At 40.0% G+C, this 11,434-nt stretch overlaps 1 protein-coding gene across 1 annotated transcript in view; it reads left to right on the forward strand.

Moving 5' to 3' along the window:
* The first annotated feature begins 8,915 nt into the window (after window positions 1-8,915).
* Window positions 8,916-11,434, forward strand: part of Ance-3 (angiotensin-converting enzyme Ance-3) — a 38,546-nt gene continuing 36,027 nt past the window's right edge. The window contains exons 1-2 of the mRNA XM_018034273.2: window positions 8,916-9,003; window positions 9,701-9,937. Of these exons, the coding sequence (XP_017889762.1) occupies window positions 9,704-9,937 (234 nt within the window). The 5' untranslated portion in view covers window positions 8,916-9,003; window positions 9,701-9,703. The remainder of the gene's footprint in view (window positions 9,004-9,700; window positions 9,938-11,434) is intronic.

Raw genomic sequence — 11,434 nt, forward strand, 5'->3', positions numbered from 1 at the left:
AAAAGCAGTCAAAATGACTTCCTTGGGCAATCTAGTGTTAATAATTCACAGCCTTTATAAATATATTCTTCATCTCAGTTTCTGCATTCCTTTTACGTACTGTCATTTATTCATACATCTCATCCGGACGATATTAATGATACTTTTTACTGGAATCCCTAAGGGTTACGTGGAACGGTTCTGCCGACCTTCGACGTCAGTCGGAATCGACCTTAACCCGGTAATTAGCGGGCTTTCAGCCGCGACCGGGTGCAAGGAAACCACTAGGTGCTTTCCAATACCATGGTCACTCGGGTAAGGTTAAACCTTGAACGATCGCCTAAAATCTGTACACCCAACGAGACTATAAAACGTTCCACCGTGAAGCGTGAAATCCGCGGGAATCGGGTTTTGCACGCATTTTTTTAAAACTATCGCGGTGTCATTAATCTTGCGTAAAAATCTGCGGATTTTTTTATCAAACATTTTGGGGAAAGCGTGCGACCGAATGATAGTTTTTGGATCAGGTTGCGTGTAATAATTCATCAATCCAATCGATTGTTCATGCGATTTATACGTCCAATATGTAAATTGGACAGTAGTGTAAAGGTACCCATAAACAGTATGAAAAATGCATTGAAAGAATGCGATCAGAAGGCAATTACTATACTTAGGGTCCAACTGCAATGAAATTGAAAACCAATCGCGACCAAATTACACGTTGAGTGGCAAACGTGTAATCAAAGTTGTAGTACATGACTCATAGAACGGAGTAACAGACAGATTGTCCAATTTTTGGTGGTCGATCGTATTAAGAGAGCAGAAGTGTGAAGCCACAAATTAGTTATCCTTACTCTATTTCAAAATTTTGTCTCGCTTCGCTGGAAGAAGTGAGAGGGAAGGGAAGACAGGGAGCGTGGGTCCTTGCGACTGTGCAATTGTCACGGGACGTGTAAAATCGGAAAATGAATTGCGCGGACAGTCATTAAAGATCCTTATGAAAGTCTAAGGAGAATTAGTCATTGCGAAACAATGCCACCGGTGATTCCGCGACCTTAATTAACGTCGAAACGCGAAACGAGTCCAGTCAAGTGCCACGCGACATCGTTTACCGCTAATAAGCGTTTGCAATTGCTTTTGATAAGCCGTCTCCCTCGTCGTGTATTTTCGAAACGAGATTACATAATTAAAAGAATAGCCTCTCTCGATAAATCGAATGAATTATTATCAAAGGAAGGCTAATGAGTCAGGTAAAGGAGGTAGTACCTGGACACTTTTGAACNTGTAAACTTGGACAGTAAATTATTAAATACATATCTATTATGTCCAAGTACTGGTTCTAAAATTCGTTTTGTCCCAGTACTACTTCCTTTACTTTATTTTCGAGTAACTTCGTGTCCCTCGTCACGTATTCAGGTTCAATTTGGAAACGAGATTACGTAATTAGTAGGAAATGTTTCTGAGTCATGCGATTAACCTGGCTCGATTGACTGACTGAATCTTTATCGAAGAAATTCCACGAGTAATTTATGACACCGGTAATCCAAAATTGATTCAGCGTGTCTCGAGTTATGTAAATTATTTAGATTCCACGCGATTAACCTTTCTATTTATACCTGAAGGAAGCGCTTGGCCACAGTCCAGGATAACGTATTCACACTAGTTTTTTCTCTGGTCGTCCTCGCCGGATCTTTAGTTGACCAAATACATTTAATCATTCGATCAAAGAGACGCAATAGCTTATCGATTATTAAGTCATCTCGACAACACCCGAGCAAACAATGAAATACTGGTATAAATGAATAAAGTAACAACTTTTTGTACACGGAAATAAATACTGTACGATTTATTTGCGACACGCGTCCTACAGAAAGGATTGCATGATAAAATGATTTTTATATAGTGACTACAATTGCTTAATAAAGATAATTTTACGATCATTTATGGATCAAGATCACATTTGCGTCTCGGCTCGAACACGGAAGTGCTTCTCCACCTTGGAGACACCTTGCGCGCGCTGGTTTTGTACGAGCATGAACTAATTGCGTCTCGGGACTTCAAACGACCTAATTAACCGCGAACTGAAAATCGAACGACGACGTTACGCTCGATTAAAACAAGAGGTAACCGATCCTAGTCGGTTCACTCGGTTTTTCCACTAATGTAAATGGGCTAAGTCTGATTTCAATTTGAAATCAACCAGGCAGTAATGGCGAACGCTTGAACCGATTCCAAACTCGAATTGTCAGGAATTCCTCGACCTCGGCGGTCGTAAACCTCGGGACTACGTTGACCGGTCCTTGATCCGTCAGATTCGTTTCAGCTGGGAATTTATGAGAACGTTCACTTTCAGAATAATTAAGTATTCAATCGTTTTATGTCATGCAGTGCACAGAAATCGTTTTTATATTTTAACATGTTTTTATATTATATTACACGAAGATCAATGACCTCGTATTAAATCAGTATGTTATAATTATTTGTTTCTTTTACTTAACTACATGTGTCATTTGCGACGAGCCTAATTATGAGAAGAGAGGTATAATACATTAGACTCGTGAAATTCGTAGGTTTTCTACCGGAAGTGGACGTTTTACGCAGGCTTCCGTTGAAGATTCAGCTCATGGACGGGCGATGCGCGTGACGCGAGTAAATTACGGGTTCGTTATTATACTCTCGGCCCAGCGACGAAGCAATTAACGGATAGTACCTTTTATGAGGTCGCGTTGCCTTCGCGCGACAGGCTCGTTAGCCGATTTTTCATCTCGCGATTTCCTCTTCCAGGAAAACTTTCGATTTTCGACCTTCGTGATCGACTTCTTTCGTGATTTCTTATTCATACAACCTCCAGGTTCTATTAATTTTTTCTTCCTTCCGATGAGACACAAATTACGAGAACAACGTTCTCAATTAGACGTGGTTAGAGACTCAATGGAATTTCATTCTCACATGCAAAGCTGCATTTAACACTAAAAAGACTGAAACTTAGTATATACCTATATTGCCCAAAAGCAGTCAAAATGACTTCCTTGGGCAATCTAGTGTTAATGAATCTTCTAAGATTTCTAATTCTGTATTTTATATGGATTAGAATATGTTCCAAATGTCCCATGATATTTTTCTTTGGTTCAACTTGGAAATCGTACTTCGGGCAATCTTGTTCAGAAAAATTTGCGCAACGGCAAATTCCGATTGCAACAGTGGCACACGCAAATCGTTAGGAGCAACGTGCTACAGGCGATGCAATTTGCCAAATGAATACCCTGTCAGAGCCTTGACGAGTCTCGTGTGATCTTTTCGCGGCGGTGATTTGGAAGGGAATTCGGATGAACGAAGTCGAGAGCGTTTGAAAGTACTGGCACTGACGAAGCTCGTTTCATTAACTACTGCGGATAGAACAGCCGCCTCGTTTGCCGGGAATGGTTGTTACGAGTCGAGGATAAAAGCGTGTTGCGGAGTTATTAACTTACGAGAACATCCCAAGTCGTTTAACAGTGTAACTTGTAGATGGGCTCTCTTACAAATTCTATTTGAATTCGTCACAAATCTTCCTGTGAATCTGATAATACAAATGATGATTTAATATGCAACAGAGTAATAACATTAACTGTGAATGTTAAGAGTTAGAAACGACACGCATAATCGACTCAATTATAAATTTGAAAACACGTCGGTCATAATTCCTGTTTTCTTCATTTATCGTACACTAATTATATAGATATTTCTAATAATAGTTGAATATCTCAGCCTGTTTCCGGTGTCACGTGTAGTTCCAGGTGAAACTTTTCTTTACAACATTATCTCGTCTAACGAATAATAGCCGATCCGTGATCTGAAAACGAAGGAACGCGCCTACCGTGGATTTTCTTCTACTCGAGAAAGTTACGATATTCACTGATTTTCCAACGATCTCTCAGTTTCACGAATATTTAAGACCAAACAATGCTTTTACATTACGAAATTGTACATGTCGTTAATGAATACCGAACAGATTTAAAAAGTATAATAAGCTATGAATAAATTAAGAAGCTATTACGATTCTGGCTGTTAAAAGTAGAATGAGGACAGTCTCGAAGGAAGGAAGACGTAGGGCAGGAAACGACTGTACAGAACAATATAAAAAACATAATGAATATCCGTTCACTTGGAAACGTTTGGAGAGCAGCTGCAGGAAAAGATGAAAAAAATAGCAATTCGAAATGCGGCCTCGAGTTTATCAAAGTCACCCCGCGGCAACGGGCTTACGTAACGTCGAAGGATATACGCACGTTCACGGATTTCATTGTAATGCTTCTTCTTCCTCTCTAACCGATCCTATCCAGGATCAATAATTATTCTAATTACGTTAAACGTCTGCCTATCTGATCGATAACATGTCAGATTATGTTGCCCAACTCATCTTATTTTATTACATCTAACGAGTTCGTGATTCATGATTCGAATTTATTCGTACGAGTTTAAAATAGAAATGATCTTATCAGGTTGATTAGGTTAATGGAAATTAAATGGAAATTTCTTGCGAATTATCATTAATTTAATGGAAACTTCTTGCGAATTCTATAGAATATCATCAATATTTAAAGTGCCGGTATAAAACAAGATTGTGCATTGCCTAATCGTTGAGATTCGGGGGAATCGTGAGTACAAACGGACGACAATGCGCAATCTTGTTAACGACTGCGTAAGACGGAGAAAATCTCCTTAAAGTACGAGGTCGGAAAGTCTTGTGCGTTGCGCGATACGCAGAATTGGAAAGATGTGTCGCGTGCCCTCCGTTTCCGGCGTTCTAACAAAAATTGCTTTCATTTCGTTTCGTCACTTCATTCGAATACTTGGCATCATTTTATTTTTTCACTTGATTCCCAATTTGTATCGTAAGAACGGAAATATAATAATCTACTAATATCTATATCTATTAGGTTGGGGAATAAGTTCATAGCGTTTTTATAATTTCTTTTATTTTACAACGATTTGTTTGCTGTTTGGCAACGGGTAAGTATTCATTCGATAGAACTCTTTCTGCTCTACAAAACTATGTTAATTGTATTTTTGAGTTATTTAATTTTTTATTAGTTTTGAGGCTTAGAAATGGAATACCCAGGAGGCAAAAATCAACATTTTCGACACCTGCTCTTCTTTGCTTTTCATCGAGGTCAAAAAGCTGCCGAAGCAGCCCGGGACATTTGCGACGTGTATGGAGAAGGTGTCATAGGCGAGTCTACAGCACGGAAATGGTTTGCAAAGTTAAAAAATGGCGACTTTAACGTCGATGACACGTCCCGCAGCGGAAGGCCTTCTGAATTCGATGAAGAACGTCTCAAATCACTTTTGAAGGAGAACGGTCGCCAAACCAGTCGTGAATTGGCGGAAAAAATGAACTGCGATCATAAAACGATTCTATAATTGATTAACTTATTGATATAATTATTGTTTTTTGTTTAAATAAAAGTCTTCGGTAAAAACGCTACGAACTTATTCCCCAACCCAATATTATATCTATATCTATAATCTATTATAATAGTACAGGAATTTAATCGTTTAGATTTAAGGAATAAACACGGAATGCTGCGTCTTTTTCTAAGCGCTTAATGAGGACCAAGTCGTATAATTGTGGCGTCAGTCTCGTGTTACAAAAGCATCTAGAAGCTCTTTTTCCAGCGCAGTATCACAAGGTTAGCGTTTCTCGTTCGGCATGAAAGATCATTCAAAGTCGACTCGTCATTACCATTGATGTTTATATGTTTTAAACATTGTGCAAGCATATTGAACGTTGTTCCGACGTGCATGTGCGACTCCAGTGATGTTTCTCATGCTTTGTGACGCCGACAGTCGTTGCTTTCTGCTTAATCGCTGCGTGCAGTCGTTATTGCGTGGAAAATATGCGAGGAATCGCTTTGTTAAAAAAGATTTAGTAGGAGGAACTGGAAGAATCGTAATTCTATGTATATATCTGGAATGACTTTTGTTGTGAACGAGTAAATTCTGTCGAGGACTCATTGTCAGTCGGTTACGTGATTACTCAAGAAATATCCTGCTGATTGACTTTCCTGAACGTTTATGCAACCGCCGCCGTCGTCGCTCTTACTTGGATTTTATCTCGGTGCATCAAATCGCACTTTACGTTCACGTTCGCGAAACAGGAGCATCCTGGCTTGATCGCGCCAATTAGCGTTAATCCTCGCGTCAAATCACGTGTCCCGCCGCCGTCACTTAAAATAGACACGTCGGGACGTCAATTAATCTAGCGATTTTTCAACTGCTCGAACCACCTTCGTTTGCGTTACAAATAAACGTACTTTGTTTCATTTATCTCCGATTAACAAATAAAACATTGGACTGCAGATTTAATGGAAAATTGTGTACCATTTCATTTTTTAAATTCATATCATATAGCTCTTATTTCCCATATAAATCAGCTGTCTAGTAGTTACAGCATTGCGTTCTAATGAGAGGTAAATAAAATTTATTACCGATTTCACAGCTGCTATTAATTGTTCGTTTATGCAAGAGGAAATATAAACGGATTACATAAAGAACGAGAAAGGGGAAGCTGAAGTGAAAGATATGTAACGATTCGTAACGAGCACAGCGTCGTCTTGATCTATCGGGTAGTGACAAGAAGTCGAAAGAAACGCACGGCTGCCTCTCGTACTTGAACCCAGAATACGGTACGTGGGACCCATTATTTCCAGATACGAGCATTGTCGAAGTCGAGACCAGGCTTCTAAAGTAAAATGATTGCGTTACTATACGTATAACGTATGTACGTAAGTACACGCGTGGCATTGAAACCTGAATTCGCGTTATTCGACCGTCCTACGCGTTGACTCAATTTCGGTGCCGATGGCAATTAGCCACGTGCGCGTAACCCAATCTTGGATTCTTTGGAGAGTACAGAGTATTGTCTCCAAGCGAAATTTCTCCTAAATGAAGACGTGAGTTGGGACCTTTCAAGTTTATGAGGTCATTCTCATTGTCGAATTTTTAAATTATTTCACAGACGCAGATGTGAATAACAAAGACTGTACCCATGTATGGATTACAAAGAATCTGCGAGTAAAAAAACAATGCGTGCACGGGTGTTATGCAAAAATAGCTCGTTATAATAAAATAATACGTATGCACGAGCATGGAGCGATTCGCCATAGCAACTTGAAGGCCACCGTTCAGAGACGCGTTTGGATCATCGTGAGACTTTGCAGGGTGCGGTTGTTTACGGGTTGCTCGCCGATCAAAATGACTTTAGTCACTGTCAAGTTGGGTGCGTCACGCACTTCCCCGCAATCGATGAAAACGAGTGCATACTCGCGACTGCGAACCTTGAACGAGTGCTCGCGAATGCTAATCGGATTCTCCCTGCATTGTTTCCCACGGCTCGCCTCTTATCACTCTTCGGCGATGATAAACTGGCAGGCTCAGAGTTGCTAATAACAGATGTTAAGTAATATGCTTGCCAATTGCAATTAGCTCTCGCAACGTTTTCACGATGACGAAGCTATCTACTTTATTTTTTTTTTTTTATTAATTCTGAACTGTATTTTTTATTAATTTTATTAAGGATTGTAAATATGTTTCAAGTGAACGAAAGGAAGATCGCGATTAATCTACGGACTATCGAACAATGAAACGTGTAATTTGTACTCTTCCCACAGGGGTGGGGACGTTATTAAAACTTGCAAAATTATGAATCACGGGTTTCAATTAAAAGGCTGATGCGGCACGCGGTGACACAATGCCGTTTAGAATTCTCACCAAAGCACAGGTAGCAGCAGTCGAGCGAAGCAGGAAGCGGCATCGATGAGATTGCCTCTCGAAGATAATTGCACAGTTAGATGAATCATCCCCGTGATTCGAGTCATTTTTTCTTTTCGTAGAATCCGTCGATTTTTCATGCTCGCTGTTTCATATGCAAATTCCCTCAGTTTTTTTAGACGTAATAAGATTTCGTTCCAATTACCAGGCCATGGATTTATGCAAATTCATATTTTTACTATGTTCCTGCATTCTTTTTGCATTCAAATGTTTTCGCAAGTGAATTTAGATTTGGTCTTGCAATGTTTTGAATTTATATCATGAAATAATTCTTAACCCTTTCGAAGCATCCCTTAATCTCGTTGGGAATAACACGTTCTCGCTATCCATCATCCACTGGCTCGATCCATCTTCCATCTTTTATCATCTTGATTGATTAGCATTGAGCCACCTGGCCCACTCCATAGAAATTAACAAGAACTTTGAAAAACTCCCAAAGGAAATCTACCGAGACGGTCAGACCGTTGTTTGTAGATTTAAAGCGCGATGGTTAGAGGAAATCTAGGAACGATAAAAGATTGCAAGATGCAAAGAAGACAGGTGCCCAATGCCTGTAGACAATGAGGCTCATTGAGGGGGGTCGCTTGTCAACGTGAGAGCTTCTGGCTTTCGCAATCTCTCTGACCTGTTCCCGTCTTCTAACGTCCCCTCCCGTTCCCCTTATACCTTTTTAATTACAAAACGTGCTGTACGATTTTCAAAATAAATCACTATCAATTTCTAATACATAAAAAAATTTATAAAATGCACCGCATTATGATTAATAAAAGAATTGTCTAAAAATTCTGCGTTCGATCTTCAATATAAATCAAAATCAGTATCAATTTCCGTTTGATAAAACAATTGAATTTCTAAGATTGACTCGGTTTTAAAAATAGCTGATAAGATGTTTAACAAACGGTTTAAGGTTAAACTGGCTATCTACGAATTTTCCCTCCTCCCGACGTGATCCTCCCACGCATGAGACGTCGTCGTCGCGACGACACAACGTGCAGGATCCCCACTTCTCGCTACGGATGACCTCCCTATGGCCGTGTTCGAACTGCTTCGCAGGGATAAATGTACACTTGGCGTCGGCCAAGAGGCTTTTAGCGACGCCAGAACGACACACACCGTCGCTCATCGTCGTCACTCGTTGCGTTTAACTCGATCGATCCGAGATCAAACGTCCGTGCCAGCGTTCAAATCTCTTCATCATTTTAGCCGAAGGAAGTAAGTCTCACCCCCTTTCAGTTGCGCCACCTTCAGGGTTGCTACGCTCTTTAGAGAATGGAGTGAAGATCGAGTGAAGAAAATTAGGATTGAAGTGTGCGAAGTGGACGATACAATAATTCAAAGGATTTTGTGAAATAGTTTGCTAAGTCTATGAAACGAGTGTTTAAGAGCAAAAGTACCGGGGGCGATGATTCGAGATCGGATCCTAAGGGATGATCAAAGATTTGTGTATAAGCGGAAACTTCCAACTGGTTTTTTGCATTGTATAAAAGTAGGAATGTGGATTGAAAAAAATGGATTGAATACGAAGGATAAGCCAGTTTCTCACAAGATTAATCGCGATTCACGCTCGAGTATCGAACGTTCAAGGCCGGGCAGGATCTCGGCGTGGCGGAGCGATCGCGGATGACCTACTACTCTGCATGAATAGCCTTTCATGCTGGAAAGGAAATACGTAACCGCGAAGACGTAACACGTGACCGTGAAGTGAACAAATGAATTGCACTGCATAAACGCCTCGCTCGTAACGCCCCATGATTTATGAAATCTATATTAACTCCGTATTTGACGATTCTTAATTCATTCGACGATTTGAAACATTAGATATTCTTCGGACAGAATTGTACAATGAAAGATTGTTCAACGTTCTGCAAAACTCATTAATTTTTAATTCTCGCATTTACAATATTTTTAGGCAATGTTTCCCTGGATATTTTTTGGCTTGGTTTCGCTGGTCTCCTGCCAGCTGGATTTACCACCTCTAAACGACAACGGGCAGAATAATCTCGGTAGACAATACCCACCAACGGATACGCAGTTGCAGGACATCCTAGCCAGATTGGACTTCCTCGGCACCGAAAGATGTAGCGCTAACGTACAAGCGCAATGGGCCTACGAAACGGACGTGAACGAGTACACACAGCTGCAGGCGGTGAGTAATTGATTCACCGTTAATTGCCGAAACACCCGCATGAGATAAACAGGACCCATAGATTTCTTATCATGTTGCTTTCACCAAAAATTGAAAGACTTCCATGCTTCTCCTATTCCGAAATCCAGATTGCACATTTCATTCCTTCGTTTAGTATGCTAAACACGTTCGAGTCATAAATACATCACGGTTGTTTCTTCTGTTCTAAGCATGCGACGGTTTTATGCATATTGTGACATAAATTATGTGTGCACTATTCCTTTTCATTCCAATGCGCGATTGTTGATTAATTTTTTATTCTCTTTATTCAACAACGTTTTACGGCAAACGTGAAAAGCCGTAAAAATTCTAACGGGTCCGAGGCTAGTCATCGGTAGACCTCGACCTCCTCTATGAATCGGCCCGTGAGACCGCGGGACGTCATTGCTTATGTCAGGAATATCGCGATTTCGCGTGCGCGCGCCAAGCCTCGCCGGTGGCCGGCTTTTATTGTATTATACTTAGAGTAGAGAAGAGGCCGAACACCTTCGCGGGAAACATTCCCATACGATGCCATTGTATATATCCCGAATGTGATTTCGCAATCGAGTCCGAACGTGGAGAATAAAAAAAGAAAAAACGGGAAATCTTCAGCCTTCAAAGGCCTGGAGGTGGTCGCATGATGATAATCATAATCCCGCTGGTTTCTTCACCTCCTTCTGCCATTCGAATCTTTGGGAAATTCATTTTACACAGAACTTGTTCATCTATTACGCGTTTTCACATTACTTAATTTTATGCACAGAATGCATATTGTAACAGTTTTTAAATTATTAAGTCGTACAATTTTTTCTTTCGAACATAAGAAACGCTATGAAGATCTCCCGATTAGATAATTCTAAAAATTAATTTAAGGATGTATTGCCTATACAGCCAATCCCAAAAGTTTATGCACTTTAGAGACGCATTTTTTCAAAAGAAATCAGACGTCGGAAGAACATTGCATAAACAACAAAAAAAAAATTTTCGATTTTTCCGAGATTTTTCCAAGGGGTACCCCTTCAATTTCTTCCAAATTTTCGATTTTTGGCCAATAACTCCCACACCGTTGGACATACGGAAAAATTGCATCAGACCTTTCTTGTAGAGGACGACGAGATCTACAATTTCCATGTAAAACTTTTTCGCTGTCGTCAATAGTTTACGAGTTATTGACGAAAAACGAAAAAACAGTTTTTTGCAAATAACTCGTAAACTATTGATGCTAGCAAAAAATTTTTACATGGAAATTGTAGATCTCGTCGTCCTCTACAAGAAAGATCTGATGCAATTTTCCCGTAGATTCAACGGTTTAGGAGTTATTGGCCAAAAACGAAAATTTCGCAAAATCTGAAGGGGTACCCCTTGGAAAAATCTCGGAAAAATCGAAAATTTTTTTTTCACGGAATTTCGACAAATGCTTCGAATAAAAGTTGTAGGTGATACTATTACCTATGAAAAATTTGAAATCACTATAAT

This window comes from Ceratina calcarata, unplaced genomic scaffold (genome assembly GCF_001652005.2).
Source record: "Ceratina calcarata isolate Rehan_Ccalc_2016 unplaced genomic scaffold, ASM165200v1 scaffold78.2, whole genome shotgun sequence".
Classification (NCBI taxonomy): Eukaryota; Metazoa; Arthropoda; class Insecta; order Hymenoptera; family Apidae; genus Ceratina; species Ceratina calcarata.